General features: G+C 38.2%; 1 protein-coding gene across 10 annotated transcripts in view; it reads right to left on the reverse strand.

Annotated features, from left to right (window-relative positions):
* Positions 1–17805, reverse strand: part of LRCH3 (leucine rich repeats and calponin homology domain containing 3) — a 68439-nt gene that overhangs the window by 37329 nt on the left and 13305 nt on the right. For all 10 annotated transcript variants that reach the window (XM_080409346.1, XM_080409353.1, XM_080409352.1 and 7 more), the window contains exons 2-4: positions 2515–2659; positions 880–1006; positions 25–130 (exon numbers count right to left, since the gene is read on the reverse strand). In XM_080409346.1, coding sequence (XP_080265472.1) covers positions 25–130; positions 880–1006; positions 2515–2659 — 378 coding nt within the window. The remainder of the gene's footprint in view (positions 1–24; positions 131–879; positions 1007–2514; positions 2660–17805) is intronic.

Consider the following 17805-nt stretch of genomic DNA (forward strand, 5'->3'; position numbering starts at 1 on the left):
TATAACTGACAGCCTTCATCTCACCTTCAGGTAAACGCACCAAATTATTTCTTCTGACATTTAGGTCCCGCAAGGATTCCAGATTGCCAATCTGTGGAGGTATTGTCTGTATTTCATTACAACTCACATCCTACAAAGCAAGAGTAAAGAATGAGTTACCACTGACTAGTAAAACTCTAACTAAAATATGTAGCACTTTAGGGACTGAAAGAAACAACTATTTATGTAACACCTAAGATCCTTATATTCATTAAATCTCATTGCTGATATGAAGCATTATTCTCATGTTAAATACAGGGGGAAATAAAAGCTTTAAAAGATTAAGCATTCTGGTTATTTCAAGTTACCTCGTTCAAGTTATTCCACATTATTTGAGACAGCACCGCTTGCTGTATAAAAGCTTCTTATCACAAACAAATGCACCAAGAGCTCTAATTCCATCCAGCCTTCCTTTCAAAACTAGGGAAGACTGTTAGTTAAACTGACATGGATCATTTGCTCTCCAGTACAAGGCATATTTTCCTCACATAATTTTTTTTTAAAATCTCAGAGTATTTCAAACTCTTTTCTAACACCTCTATAAAAAGTCAGAACATAGTTAAGAGATATTATGGCAGATAGAAATCTCCCTTAGGCTAAGAGCAGACTTAATTAACTTGCCATTGCATACGAGTGACTGGTTTACAATCACAAAGTTCTCAGCAGAATGAAAAACAGGATGTTGATCTTGCACATGCCTGGAGAGCATCCTAATTACTGCATTATTTTGATCAGTTTAAAAAACTGTGATTTATTCTGAAGCACCTCTGAATCCATTCAACACATCGATTAAAAACTAAAGATTGAAGAGTAATAGTTAAAAAATAACTGTATACTCACAAGCTCTGTCAGCTGTCTGAGCTGTCCAATTTCTTCAGGTATTGAAACCAACTTATTATTACTTGCTATCAAGACTTTTAGTGGTAGACTACAGAGGTGTACTGGCAATGTTGAAAGTTGATTTCGACTTTTTGGACAGAAAGAAAGCAAAGGCATCAGAACTCTACTGAGAAATCACCTCACATTTTAATGCAATGAAAGATGCATACAAAAAGCACACTCCAATTATCAACTCAGTTTTTATACAGTTACCGTGAAAGTCGTTCCATGAAATCGTTCTTTATTACTTGCTTTATCTAGTTATATGTGAACAAACTCTGAATATCAAGTACCAACACTGATCAGATGCTTTCGAACTCAGTGCTGGGGAATATGATATTTTCATGCCCTTTCAGATGCTTCTGATAACCTGTCACCCTCTGTCACAAATGAGTATGTTTGAACAAAGTCCAAAAGTCCTTCTGATAGGTAGTAAGTATTGCAGGTCAGCACGTGCAAAATGCCATAAAGTCATTACTTACTGAATTTTTAAAATATATTTCTAACTAAGTCATGTGGATCAAAAACCTTCGTATGATGGATTTCACTATTCCAAAACCCAGGCTTGGACATTTCATAATAAACTACTATTAAAGCAAATACGTGGTCATATGACTGAACCATAACCTCAGATGAGAATCAGGCAGGGTGAGCATGGATTGTAGAAGAGAAAGATTCCCTTTAAAAATAAAACATAACAAGGAGCAGTGACTGGATGATTTGAAAGAAAGTTACTAGAATCTTAAATAAGGCTTTGATCAGATGTTGACATTTAGCAAAATATGCTGCTGTACTTTTTTCATGCTTGAAACCCAGATTTCCCTGCTATTAAAGCAATAACAAAAGTTCTGAGCAGTAGGTGAACCAACAGCAGCTTTCAAAAGGATAATAATTGGACTGCATCTACTAGAGATCATAGCAATAGGAAACCCATACCTGATTCATATCCTATTACTACAATTCTCACCATCATCAAGAAACGTAAGTATACTAAATTGTCAGAAGCATAAGACCAGAAGGAAACAGCCTGAAGTTGTTCTTGGTTGATAGCACTGCCAATTTGTGACAAGGGAATTCCCACACCTCTTAAAAGACCTTCTACAAATGGAGGATGCTGTACCCAGTCGAATTTCATCAACAGGCTAAGTTGCAGCAATTAACTTTTAAAGCTGACAGAGAAGTGTTAATGCTTGAGACACATCTTTAAAAGCCACCAGCACAGTGAAGGTACAGGGAAATCGCACAAGCCTTATTCAGCTGCTGAGAGTTTAATTGTAAAGACTATACAAAAGCCCTATCACCTCTTTTCAGTCTACATGCCTGTATTTCACATGAAAACTACCGGAATTTATTTTGTGAGCCCTTTAAGTTGGAATAAGCTTTCTTCTTATACTCCAGTTCTACAAGCTACTGCTTAATCCTCATGTTCCCTGATCCACCGAAGTGGGCAAGACTGGTTCAGGTTGCTTTGATTCAATGACATACAGTATAACAACAAGATGATTACCATACCACGTTAGCATTACTTATGTATGCATCAAAATTTATAAACCTAGAAATATTGCTTTAACATCAGTAGACTAAGACCATTGTTACCTGATATTTAGAAATGTTAAAGACTGCAAGTTCAAAACAGCCTCTGGGATATACCGAATGCAGTTCTGGTACAAATTAAGACTCTCGAGGGAGACGAAGTGACATGCTTCTGCTGGAAGCTCTGACAGTCTGTTCCGTGACAAATCTGAAGGGAGGGAAAAAAGAAACATTCAGTAAAGCTATCCTAAAAATTCATGAGGACAACTATTGTCTGTGTATTTGCCGTCACACAGTCAGAACAATTGGACAGGAATCAGTTTCACTGTCCTGCCTGCAAAAGTTTCAAGATTATGAAGTGACTCAATTCATGCACAAAATAAATCAACAACTTTTAAAATCTTACAGCCACAATAAGAAAAAGAGAGCCAGGTGCAACACTCCTCTCATAGTCACACTTTCATACTCTGAACTGCCTTACACTTAGAGGAAGCTAGTTTAACATGCTGAAAGCCCAGCTTCAAATCTCTGTTTCAGGACCATCTTTAGATTTTGGTGTTGGTATTGTGTGGGTAGTGCTGTAATGAAAAGGAGTCAGAAAGTACTTTTCTCCCAGCCCCCTGTAAGGTACTCTATGCTATAAGGAAACCTCAGCTTCAAATTTCTGGTCTCAAATACATACTTTATAGAGATACACACATATTTATAGGTAATAGTTCCAACAGCAGAAACATGAGGCACACACTTTAGACAAGCCTTCTATACTCTAGCCAAAGCATTCCCTCCTTCAGAGGGACACCAGTTCAACCCTGCAATCTCAAGCAGGCAATGGAAGGATTTTCAACAAAGGGTATTCACAGCTGCAGAGAAATGCTCTGCTTGCTGCTAGCAGTAAGGTTTACTGTTTCTTTGTGATTATACATTCCTTGCTTGGCAAGAGATAAAAGTTTAACCAAAACTCCCCATAAAATATTTGTAGCTGAAGAATCAGTATTTTTCCTTAACCAGTTCCAATTACCAGTCTATATGTATAAAATACCCGTCAGTATTACTCTCCTGAAAGAGTAAAAGCTGCACTGTGATAAATAACGCAGTAGCAAGGGGTTCTTTTTTCTTTAAAGGTCAAAGAAAGCTCTTGCTTATAAATGCCAAAGAACAATTCTCACATACACACACTAACAGCTCCCACTTCCCTAACACACCCAGCTCTTAATTCTGAGGGGAGTTGCACTCACATCAACAGCACCTTGTGTCAGCAGGGAGTTCCTATGGAGACACTGCCTGTTTAATGAACTGATGCTTCACCTTTGCATTTTCAAGGGAGGGCAGATATTCATTGTAAAAACGCATCTAACCTGAATCGGTGTCATGAAACGATTAAAAAACCCAAATAAATCCAAATCTAATTTCTATTTTCTTTATTTGTTTTGAATTTCAATTTCTCCTCATCAGCATGAAAGGATAAAAGCTCCCACCCCAAAACATATACAATGAACGGACACAGTAATTTCTGTATCTTTATTCCGTGAAGGAATCATCCAATACAGACTACTTTTTAAAGACTGACAATGAAAATAGGTCTTGCGTCTCTTGACATTAATTCTTTATTTTAAAAGGGAAGCTTTTCCAGAGTAAAAAAGACTTCCTCAGACATATCCTGCCTAGCACTGTTCCAATGTAAGCTGCTCTAGGTTGTCCAAGGAAAAGAGTCACTTCAACTGCAGCTGGAACTGACTCTAGGTCTACCTCAATGCTTAAAACAAGCCATGAGCTACTATTGATAAATAACCAGAATTAAAAATCTCTGGAGAAAGAATCACTATGAAAAACTTTGCAGAGAAAAACCTCTACGTATACTTTAATGTACAAGTGGGAAGGAATTGCATTATCCAAGCTACAGGTATGACTGAAGCAAACTATAGCAGAGGCCATGATGGATATAAAATCCAGCAGATGTTGCAGGGTGCACATAGATAAGAAAATATGAAAATCATGGAGACTCCTAATCCATTGATACAAAAAGGCAATGGGGAACATAACAATTCAGCAATGAATATTTTAAAAAAAATTAAAAAATTAAAAAGTAATAACATCATACTAAAAGCTTCTTTCCGGCTTGTATCAGGCTCAAACATGCCCTCAGTTTAAACTTGCCTGAACTTGATTCTGAAAAACCAACACTACTACATGAACATTTTCGACCAGCTCTAATAGAATCCATCAGCATTAAGTCTGCCTTGCATATCTAGATTTAATTGTCTTACAACAGAAAAGAGTTTGAGATCTTTGCCCCCCTTTTCTATTTTGTGAGACAACCTTTTTTTCCCTTTTTCTTTTCTTCTAAGAACGAAGAAAAACCTGCGCTTACAGATTGCTAAAGACAGCTTCCGTAAACATCCTAATCTTACTACATGCTAGTCCAGCTAAAACATCAGATTCATCAAATGCAAAGACAGACCACCCTGATGGATCCTCCTTACTGCTTCTGCTAAACCCAAAGATTTCTTACCTCTGTTGCTTGTCCCAGGCCCTTTGCGTTGTCAGAGTTTGTGGGAAACTGATCAGAATTAAATACACTGGCTTTTTTGATTACCTCATCACACAGTCACACAAATCCTATGTCAACACCAGGGAAAAACGATGGTGCAGGCAGCAAAGGCCCTTGTTCTGGCGGCAGGGCTTACTTTTGCCAGTTTAAAGCACTTGCCAAATTCCAGCCTAAATGGAAATGGCAAATGAATCATACTGATCAGTACCTGCTTAAGAATCTGTAGATAGTACAACAGTCAACAAAGTAATTGTGTATATCCCTGCAGGGACAGAGCATATACTTGCAAGGAAATTTATGCAACGGACACTTATTTTGCACAAGCCATCTTCCATAATGCACTAGTCTATCACAGGGTTTCTTTCCCTTCCATAATTTAATTCTCATTAATGTTGTAGTGAAAATGACAGCAAACTCCAACCCTCCCCCCTTAAAAGTTATATAGCTGCGTTAGATTTAAAGCACAGTAATAGTGCTAAAACTATGCAACAATGCAATGTCCAAAACTGTTACATATCTGAGTTACATAACTGAGATATCTGCTGTGCCAACATTATTGTAAAACCTAACAGGGGAACAGCAATTTCCAAACAAACACACTGTCCCAACACAAAAAAAAATTATGTGCCCTGAAAAATTTATAATAAGTGCAGCCAATCATAGTATTTGTAACCACTGAAATTATCTGTGATATATACAACTTACCATAAGGTTTTCACAGTACAGTTGTATATTACTATATAAGAAAGGGAGAAGAACGCAAATTATTTTAGAGATGACAAGAAACAAGCAAGAGTAATTTACAAAAAATACTTAGCTTCCACATTGACTAGATGTTTAAACACCTATTTTGTAGCATTATTACAACATTCATTCACATACAAGGTGTGAGTGTTTTTCTTAGGGACCCTGGAGGATGGAACTGAATTCCACCACATCTGACAATACATGAACATCCTTCAGCACATAGCTTTATCACTCCTTCACACAGCTGTGCTGGCAAAGTCTGTTTTAATACTACCCATTTTAACAAAGAAATAGGCTTCCCAAGTAATAAGCCATATTACTGGGAGAAGAGTTGCAAATAAAAAGTTTGTTTTGGAAAGGGTTTCACCACAAACATGAGGATTCTCAATTACTTTTTGTTTCACTTTATCTTACCAAAGAATGTTTAAAACCTAGTGTTTACATGCTGTGCAGATGATAAGGCATGAACTAGTCAAGAATTTAATATATTCTGAGCTATGATTTAGTATTTCTAAAGAAATAACTCCCTGGAAAAAAAACCACAAAACCCCAACATTGTTCAGCGGTGGACTTGGCAGTACTGGGTTAATGGAGTTAATGATCTTAAAAGATCTTTTCCAACCTAAATGATTCTATGAAGAAATGAAAATACACTTTTTTAAACAACAAATGAGCTCATAGCATGATAGAAAAGAGACACCAAAGCTGATGAGCAGCAATGACTATGTTCTTCCAGACTTCTTTCAACCTGCAGTGATTTTTAAAACTTGGTATTTATGTTTAGCAGTAGAAAGTCAGTGGAAAGCAGATTAAATCACAGCTGAATTTTGATGCTGCAGTATAGTCTCTTAGAACATTCAAAATGGGTCTAACCAATTACAAGTTTGGTTAATAAGTTTGCAGCATTTTTACTCACATGATGGCCATGAGAAGACTATCTTATACACAGCATCCATAATTTTATGTGCTCAAACAGGGAGATAAAAGGATGGGTCTGCCAAGACCATAAAAAAAAAAAAAAGGCAAGTGCTAGGAAAAAAAAAAAAAAAAGACTAAGCTATACTGTAAAAAAGAACAACTTGAGAATTAGACAGAAGCAATATATGATAAAATCCAGTGTGAATTCTGAATCTGCAATGAAGAACTGCTTTTGGTTATTTGCAATCCCTGCTTTGCCCTCCTGCAAATGTCCAACAAGTATTCAAATTTCCCGAAGTCCAAAACACAGCATCCCTAAAACTCAGTGACATTTTTGATTTTGCCCAATCTCTCTGGAACCCTCCCCCCATTCCAGAGAGTAGATCTTAAATGGGACCAGAAATGGGGCAGAGAACACAGCAGTCATTGTATGAAACAATTCAACAACTCCATCCTCTTCCTCACCTTATTCCTAAAAATATCTGAATGAAAGGAACAGTTCTAACAAAACCAGGAGAGAAGAAAAACACACTCCAGTGGTCAGCTATATATTTATATACATGCTACCCTGCAGTGGAAGTGAGGTAAGGGAACAAAATCTAATGTATTTTATTGAAAATATGTTGTCAATTAAGACTTGTTTTAGTGATATTCTTCTGCTATTGTATGCATAAAGTAACTTCAACAACAACCAGAAAATAAAAAAGCGTTACAGTACAAATTATTGTGCAAAAATTTCTATTGACAGAATGTTGCAGTGAGACATTGTCTAATTTATTTTTTAAAAACCAAATATTATAGCATGAATTAAGAAAAAATCTATAACTGTCAAATCAAGCAAGGAGTAATCAGCAATATGCAAATTATTTGCTTTAATTTGCATGTGCACACCCTTGCTGCTTGACATACCATAAGCTTCAAAGAGCAAATGACTAATCCCCCAAAAAAAGCACAAACACTGAATTTCATCACAAATAAACATGAGTGAAATACAGCTATTATAAATTGAACTAGGACTAATTTGTTTGTGTTCACATTTCATGTGTTAAAATTACTGTTAGGAGAAATCTGCTTTTAAAAAAGGCTATCCTAGCCTGCTAAAAATGGTATGCATTTCCTTGAAGGCAAGATCATGTGGAATTTTGGCAAAGGGGAAGCGTTCTTTGGAACTAAGCTCTCTGTGAAAGATAAAAAAGCTAACAGTGCAAATACAAAATGAAATCTCAGAGCGGAGTCAGATCACTGACCTTTTCCATCTTAATTGGGATGACATTCAGAAAGCCAGCAAATCCAAAGTTAAATGCAACTAGAGGATACACTACATTTAAAATTGCATCATTTGGCATTAAATGTAAACTCTTCCTCCTCAAAGAAGAATGTTCCTCTAACATCAAATATAACCAGGGCTGTGTTCACACATCTTTAACTTAAGCTATAACACAAATTTTGTCTCCAAAGGAAAATCACTAATGCATAAAGATGCACTGTTTAACCTACTGGGTACTTTAACCTACCACATACACTACAAAGAAAGAGAGCTGCAGCTCAACTGTTGCTGGCACTCAAACTAGATGGGTGGTGGTGAATTCCAATTCATCACGAGATGCTAATGTGATCAGTCCATTAATCCTGTTGCATGGGAATATGGCTTCTGCTCTCATTCCAATTAACTACAACAATGAAGGCCAGTTCTAAGCCTGGGCTGCGCTACAAAATTTTGTTGATTAAAAAAATCTGCCTTTTGTCACCAGAGATCTGCATGTGTTCCCAACACACTTTTAAATTTTCTTTTTTTTTTTTTTTTTTTTTTTTAATTTAAAACAGCAAAGCATAGAACTTTGGCCATCTATTCAAAACCAAATGTCAGCAACCACCGTAACACCCGCCGGCAAAACACTAATGTAAAAGAGATTGTGACATTATGTCAGCAGCTGTAAACTGTGGGCTCCCACCCATGATGTATCGTGTCCTCTGTAGTAACCCAGTTGCAGTTGTGTGACATCAGCCATGAAAATGCTGCAGTGATGCAACAATACTGGTGTCGGTGAGTTGGTTTGAATCCTGATGGTGACACTGGCTGCTATATACTGCCCTCAACTAGGATAACTTAATTTGAAGTGCAACAAAATGTTCTGTTTTACCTAAAACCATGAAACGTGCATTGTAACTTGAAAGCACATTCCTGCTTTTCCTTTTGTAACAGGCAAACCTAAAATATATTAGCTTGCACCTTACAGACAAAAATATATTTTCATATAAATAATTAGATAAACCAATCAATGACCAGGAGGCTGACAGCCAGTACAGTGACAGAAGGCAAAAGGTAGAAAGAACTGCTGTAAAAGGACAAAGTACAGCTGTTCAAGAAGGAACATATTAAAAATCTGGAACTGTGTAAACACTTACTCCCCCTGCCACATACAGAACTTCAAGACCAGAAGCAAGCACCACAGTTTCACAACAGCAATAACAAAACCGAAATCACACTGAAGAATATCCTTGAAGTAGCTGATGTAACCTCACAGACATGGAAAGCGGCTCACCTGAACAACTCATTTACAACTACCACTCCGGAAGAGTCAGGCTGCTCCTCCCTGGAAATTAACTGCTTACGTTTCAGATAACGTCACTAAACCGATCTTTTGAGGAACTTGATGCCATTTGATTGCTTAATTATGATACTTAGAATCAACTCTATTAGAGCAATTACATTTCCAAATGCATTTGAAACACATTGTTATATAAACCTTAACTTCTCTTTTTTTTTATTATTCATTCTGTTAGCTCAATAAATTAATGCATATTCATCCTGGTTTTATGAATTGTTTCACCTCCCAAAGATTTCAGAACTTGAAATGAAAATCTGAGAAGAGCAATGCTTGTGGACCCTGCTGATTTTTAGGAAACATTCCCATAAAGCTACTAAAAGAAAATTAATAAAATCAAAGCACAGCACTAAGCAGATGAGCTACTGGTATTATTGTACTGACTCTATTTGCACAGGAAAATCAGAAATAATCATAAAAGAATACCTCTCTGATAGAATGGTCTCTGTACTCAGTACCTGGAAATGTTTTCCTTTCTAAGCACTAAAAATGATGGCATCCTTAGAGCTTCATTTCACACCTGCAGGATTTCCTGACACAGGACAGGTGATTTTACCTCTTCCTGCCTGCTGTGGTAACACACCACCACTGCTGTTATACCCTAACTTAAAACAAACCTCAGAGATGCCATGTCCTGACTCACCTTCTACCTGCCAGTCCTGTCAAACCTGAACTTTTCCCAGCTATTCTCCCATGTATCTAAGATACTTCTTGTAAACCTATTAAGTTAAGGTGAAAGAAGGTGGCATTTACTGAACCAAAATGAGGCTGTTCCTTCTTTGTTTTACTTAGGTAACGCGTACTGCTGATGTGATAGCACCTGTAGTGGGTTTGCACGGCAAGGTTTGGTAGCAGAGGGGCTACAGGGGTCGCTTCTGTGAGAAGATGCCAGAAGCTTCCCCCATGTTCAATGGAGCCAATGCCAGCTGGCTCCAAGACAGACCCACCGCTGGCCAAAGCCAAGCTAATCAGCAACAGTGGTAGCACCTCTGTGACAGCATATTAAGAAAAAAAAAACCAACCCAAAACCAATCTGTGCCAGTGAGAGAGAGAGGAGGTGCTCCAGGCACTGGAGCAGAGATTCCCCTGCAGCTGGTGGTGAAGACCATGGTGAGGCAGGCAGTGGCCCTGCAGCCCATGGGGGTTGACAGGGGAGCAGATCTCCACCTGCAGCCCATGGAGGACCCTATGCCGGAGCAGGTGGATGCCTGAAGGAGCCTGTGACCCATGGGAAGCCCAGGCTGGAGCAGGTTTGCTGCAAGGACTTGTGACCCCAGGGGGGACCCACACTGGAGCAGTCTGCTCTGCAGGACCGAACTGAGTGGAAGGGACCCATTGTAGCAGTGTGTGAAGAACTGCAGCCCATGGGAAGGACTCACATTGCAGAAGTTAATGGAGAACTGTCTCCTGTGGGAAGGGACCCCATGCTGGAGCAGAGGAAGAGTGTGAGGAGGAAGGAGTGGCACAAACAACATGTGATGAACTGACCATAACCCCCATTCCCGGTTCTCCTATGCTGTTCTGGGGGAGGATGTTGAGAAATTTGGGAAGAAGGGAGGGGTGGTTGGAACATGTTTTTCTGATTTGAACTGTAGTAAATTAATTTCCCCAGGTTGAGTCTGTTTTGCCTGTGACAGTAATTGCTGAGTGATCTCCCAGTCTTTACCTTGACTCATGAGCCTTTTGTTATATCTTCTCTCCCCTGTCTGATTGAGGAGGGGAGTGACAGAGTAGTTTTGGTGGGCACCTGGCATTCAGCCTGGGTCAAACCACCACAGCACCACTGCCCAAGCTGGAATACCGGAGTAACAGGCATAATGAAGACTGTTTTCACCTACATTATTTTTGCAGTCCTGTAATGAAATATCCCCCTTAACTTCTAGTTCCAATTTCCAGTATTTCAGGAAGGAAAATTAGATTCCAAATGTGATCCATCCTTGACACACTTACCACATTTCAATTCTCAGCAGACCCATTCTTGATAGGTATGACCACATTCCTATCAGCAGGAGTACCAGTAGCATTAAACTGTGTTTTAACCATTTCCATGGACTAATGTTTTGTAACCGAGAATCTCCAACCTGCTGTTTTTTGCAACATGAACAGGCTATGATTTCTGCAGTTACAGAAAATGAGGCAAAGGTTAGTGGTTTCTTCCAAATGTCAACTTGGTGGTGCTATGCCTGGAATGCAGAGGTGCTTACCACCAAAGCCTACTTCATCAACCTGAGAATACACTGCATAACCTGCAAGCAAATTGAAAGATTACACTTCACACTGAAATCAGGCCTCTAGGTTTCCTGCCTTGTGTGCTAAAGACAAGGTTTGCACATACTTTTAACCAAAGCTGCTTAACACTGTGCTTTATAAAACTTGTTTCAAACCATTGCCAAATCATTGTCAAGTTTCAGATGTGTGGATCAAAGTTTCACATATGCTATTTCCTCTGGCTATGGTTTTGTTTTGGAACATTCAATACAAATAACAAAGCTTCTTGCCAAAGGTTTTAAAAACCAAGAAACCCCCTCATTTCCCTGAGGAACGTTCACAAATACCTTGCTTGAAGCAATTTTAGTGAGCAAGAACTATTGCCAAAGCACTTACCTTTGCCTTCAACACCTAGATTACAAAATTAAACTTGGGTAGCTTTTTTTTTTAAAAAAAAAACAACTCAGGAGTGCATCTTAAGAACAGTCACACAAGGGAATTTTGCAGAATCTGGCTTCCAGGTTATTTGAACTACAGTAGGGTTTTTTTAGCAGTTGCCCCTTCAACTCTTCTCCATTAAAACACATCACATCAAGCCAAGAAATTAATGAATTAGACTCTCTTACAAAGCCTGGTCTCTGCAACATTCACTATTCTGTATTAAGACTAGAAATACCTATGTACAAAGATTTGTAAGAACTATAATTATACTAAATAAGAAAACTCAGTCATACCCAGGATCAAAGAGGAAAACAGAAGATTCTAAGCACCAACTCCCATTCTCCCTCCCTTTTTTCTCTCCACACGATTTTAATGCATATTTGCTGTAGTCTACCCTTCTCTTATACATGAATGAAAATCTCACAGGTGTTTGTTGCCCTAAAAAACACTGACTAAACAAACACATATTTTACAGTCCTGCACTTAATGTCAGCTGCTGTACATCCTCTGAAAAGAAAGCACATTCCCAATGAAAGCATGACTTTCTCACAGGAGCAGACCTCATGAGTACTGCAAGAAGAGGATAAATATTCTAATCAGAGTAACAACTTGGAATACAATGCCACATCCTCTGAAATAATTTCATTTTCCTTTTGTAAGGAATTATATTGCTCGTTTATTAAAAATAAAAACCAAAACCCAGCAGAAACTATAGAACACCATTATACAGTTGTTCTTGTGGAGTTACTGGAGAACAGGCAAGAGTGACAAGCTCCAGTTTCCTGCTAGGAACTGAGAACTTAATATTCCATTGACTCTGGTTGCTTATCTTATAGTCGGCTCTAGAGTAGGAGAATCAGTAGCCTAAACGGATCAAAATTATGTCAAGTATTATTTATTCATTTTTCAATGGAGACCCTGGCTTCACAGTCAGCTACTCTAAGCCACAAACGATGAAGGGAACGATGCCTTACTGGCCACGCATTATCAACGCCTCCCTTGTGCAGCACTCCTGGTTGTGCTGCCACACAGCCAGTTGGCTCTCATTACTGAGAAAAAATCCTGTAAAAATACAATGCGACAAATAGTTTTCAGCCCTTCTGATCTGATTCATGCTGCAGTTGTGTAATCTCCAACACCAATATAAGGGAGAAGATGAGAATGTGTGGCTGCATGTGTAGGGAAGAAAGGGACCATGCCTTTTGGTAGCAGCTGGGATTTGGACTAGCTGATAAGTCTAGGCACTAACAATAACCATGAAACTGCATTTTTTTGGTTCCTTAACACACACACTTTAATAAAACACAGAATTATTTTCAGGGTAGCAAATACAGAGTTGTGATCAGGGATTTATTCCCAAGTTTTGCTCAGTACAGGTACTAAGTACACAGCAAGACATTTTAAGGATGGCACATAGCGGAGCAAAGCAAACACCTTCAGGAATTAGATGTAGCAACTTTACAGATTAGCAGGGAGCGGAATTCAGTGGCTTTAAAAGAGAAGCAGATAAAGGAAGTCAGATGACCTACCAGCTGGGCCTTATGACCAGTCAATATACAATGGGACAGATTACAGACAGAATACAAACTGCAACTCGTACTGCTACAGCAGAGATGATGCAAAGTGGAACTGTTTATCTGTGTTTGAAAATCGGGATTAATTCTAACCCCTTCCTATGGGGTTTCAGGTTAAAGAAGTTTTTATATATGCTCTGCTTCTAACTTCTGGCAGACAATTCCTCTCCCCGATCTCAATTCTAGCAATTGCATTCCCTTCTGTCACTAAATGTGGGCATCCAGCCAACAGTATAATGACAATTCTCTATCAAACAACCCTAAAACATAAAGCCAAACAAACTAAGTGAAAGTTGGAGAAGCAATGTTGCAAAAGATCTAACACTGAGGAAATGAACCAGAGTCTCCACCTCACCAAGTCCGGTTAAACTGGGGAAGTTCAGCTCCTCACAGGCCAGCTGCATTGCAGGTCCCTGTTTTTTTGTACGAAAGTATTTATCTCCAGGGAAAGCTGCCTTCGGACGACACCTATGAAACTAGTAAGGAGTTTCACCCCTTCATTGATAAACCTGATTTAAAGGAGGCTATTTTGGTTTGATGCAAACCTACTCCTTGTTGACTTTAAACTCAAGAAGAAAAAAGAGAAAAAGAAAAAAATCAAACCATAGTGTGAAACATATATGCCTAGCCTTTTATACCAGTTTAACCAAGTTAGTTTAAATTTGTATGTGAAAGTCTTGGAGATACACGCTCCGGGATCCAACTATACTGATGTAAAAGTGTATCTACTGGATACTCCTTACCAGCCCAATGCTGTAAGCTACTGATCCTGCAACGCTTGAGTGAGCATTTCCCAATTCACCAGGCAGAAAAACAGTCAAATTAGTTCACATGATTTTTTTAAGTTGTTGCAACTACTCCTGCAATTTTTGCCTGAAGCTAACTTGGGGAGGACTAGGACTTAGAAAAACTGTATCTCTAGTGGATACATAAGGTCAGTGACTTCCTTTGGCAGCACAGTCTCCTTAAAGTAGCTGTTATTTGCACACTGACAAACAAGTTGAAGTTTTGCCTTCACAAAAAGGCTTAGAAAAAGGCCAGAAGAAAGAAAACAACTTTTGAAAGAAAATACTTAATCAGGATTTTCTAAGCAGACATTACTTGGAATTGAATCAGATCAAAGTCTTCATTACTTAAGCATTCTATTTTCCTCTACCATTAAGCAACCATCTTGGCTAAAACAAAGGAGATTAAGCTTGTTTTGTAAATGTTTTGTTGCAACACAGAATCAGAGAATCATTTAGGTTGGAAAAGACCTTTAAAAGCATCAAGTCCAACCATTAACCCAGGACTACCAAGTCCACCACTAAGCACTGCATCAATGTGTTTTTTAAACAGCACTGGGGATGGTGATTCCACCACATCCCTGGGCAGCCTGTTCCAATGATTGACCACCCTTTCAGTGAAGAAATTTTTCCTAATATCCAATCCAAATCCTCCCTTGGCACAAGTTGAGGGAGTTTCCTCTTGTCATATCACTTGTTATCGGGGAGAAGAGACCTAGAATCATTAAATGGTTCAGATTTGCTGCTTTGATTTAGGCCCTCAATCCCAGTATACATAACATGAAATTTACCTTTCCCCCTGTATTTCTTCCTCATCTGTGTTTATTTAAGACATATGCTTTTCTCAGTTCTCACACTGAGGATCATGAAGAATAAATACCAGTAAAATGATATACTCCCAATGAAAGCACCAATGATTTCCACTATTTGTGCTTCCCATAGGCCTGAGCTGGTCTTATCCTATGTTATTCAGGAAAGGCATGCCTCCCTTATACAGGCTCTCTTCCTCAACTGGAAAACAATTTATTTTCTTCTACATCTCTTGAATATTTCAAGACAACTGATGACTCAAGACTTGAGTATCACTTCTCACTTTCACAGGGGAGGAACCTGGTTGTCACTTCATAACTTAGAGCAACTTGTTCTTAGTGATCTTGTTTACAGCCCAGAGGAGAATGAACAGGGGAAAGGGCTGAAGCTTCTTCAACGTGTTGTGACAGTGTCTCCTCAAACTATACTGAAGCTTCTTTAAACTTCAGTTGAAGACGTTCTTTTGCAGGCTTGAGTTGGAATGCTGAGTCAAGTCACTTAATACATATTTTTAATCTTATTTTTAATTAAAAAGCTTGCCATTGTCATTAAAAAAATTGTCCTCAGATCATAGTAAGTTGTATTCAAAAATGTACTTTGTTACAGGACACAACAGAAGCTGTCACCTCCAGAACAGAGGGCTGAGCTGGTGTTGTAATAGGAAGTCATTTGCTTGTTAAGAGAGGAGAGAAGGCTGTGTGTTCTACACAGCAACTTCTCATTTCCTTATTTCTACAAGTTGAAAGAAACACATTTTTCTTATGGTCCAGAGAGTGGCCTGTAAGCACTCAGAGAGCTTCAAGGTCTTAACCCACATTGTCATCCCCTTCAATTCAATTTCCCTCACCTCTCCATTTTTACACGGAAAGCATGTAGCATGTAGTAAGGTAGCACACATAGAAGAAGCTATGTAAAATAGAAAAGACTCTTGCCAAGAAACTATGCTGCACATACAACTTCTCACAAAAAAGATAGGAAAACAAAAATATGATAAATACTAGTTCATACAGGATTTCAAGATTATGCTCTAAGATACTATGCCAGGCACCATAGCCTATGGTTTAAGATATTTAAATAATAATAATAAAAAATTAAAAAAAATTAAAATAGTCAACTTTCAATTATTCAGAAAAAGGAAGGAGAAGGAAGGGTCAGATAACATGGATAAAGTAACACCACAGGTTTGTATAAAACCTCATGCAGATAGTGTACTGTGATAACTAATGACACTGCTGACAGAAGAGTATCAAGACATCCTAGGTAGCACTGAGCCAGGCTAGAAAACTCCTATAAGGCAGCACAGTGCCTTTTGAATAAATTTATGCTGCCCAAGCTGGCACTCCCACAAACAGCTTAGATGCTCCAAGTACACCCACTATGTTTTCAAACCACCCTCAACAATCTGTTCATAGCTATTGAGAGTTCCACGTGAAGAGACTATCAGAGAGGAAGACTGTAAAAGTTTACTGTCACTTTGCTTAATGCTCTGCTCTGGCTTTCATCTGTATCAGTGAAGTATCTAATGTATTCAGCAATTCCTATGGCTCCATGACTAAACCATAACTTGGGGAAGGAGACCTGGCATGAAATAAAGGCAAAAGTCAGTCAGTCAGGAGGGCTGGAAATGTAGAATGCAACCAGCAAAGACTTAATATTTCTACCATTAATCTATTTTACTAAAAGCTAGCAATGACTTCAATTTATCTTAATATTGTAGATAACAATTCCTCATCTACAAGTATTTTCACGTCAGCTAATTTAACTAGCATCACATTAGTTTTGCATATTCTCCCTACACGTTTCACCAATCAGTTAAAAAAAAATATTACCTTACTCCCTTTTTCCCCACAGACTATTTCAGTAGAGCAATATATTAAAGTCAGCAACAGATGGGCTGTTTTATAAAGAAAAGTTTTAGCTGTGAATACATTGCATAATGTCTTAAATGGACAGTTAGAAACAAACCAGCTCAAACTAGAACTGAAAATACAAAGGTCTTAAAAAGCAAAGTGAGTAATTTCACATAAAAAGGCCAATTACTTTCAGAGAAAGGCAAGTATTTCTATAAAATTTTATGCCTGTCATTACTGCATTTCTCTGAAGCTCTTAATAGAGTGCCTCCAAATTTGCGGCACTTAGATACAGCTTCATCAGAATACACAGTAAGGTCACCAGTATGTCCCATACCACTGCGGGCACTAATCTGTCTTCAGCAGAACGGTACTTTATTGAGGAGAAAAGTCAATAAAGTCCAACAGTCAAAAGTCCTATGTTCTTTTAATGACTCCTTGAGGCCATCTCTCATGCTGACATCATCCCTAACAAAAAAAGTCTGTTACACTTTACACAAGCAGCATTGCAATTTTCAATAGGACAATTATTGCCAGAATTCTAGAATAAGAGCTGGAGTCTTACCAAGTCATCTGTGCAGTACAAGCCATTTTAGTGTCAAGAAATAAAACAACAGTATAGGATATGTATGGAAAATATCTCATATCAAACAGAGAGAACAGCTAAATGAGGAGATAAATGACAGCAATTGGCAAAACATGTTCATAATATGAAATAAATTTTTAATCTGGAAATCATAAAAGTCACCTTCAGTCAGAAACATACCATGCAGACATTAGCAGGGATCAAGGACTACAGAAATTGTGGTCACAATTTCATATATCTTCACCTTTTTAAAAGCTAAGGTTGCTAAAAACTAGTAGTAA

Source organism: Falco punctatus, assembly GCF_963210335.1.
Source record: "Falco punctatus genome assembly, chromosome: 13".
Classification (NCBI taxonomy): Eukaryota; Metazoa; Chordata; class Aves; order Falconiformes; family Falconidae; genus Falco; species Falco punctatus.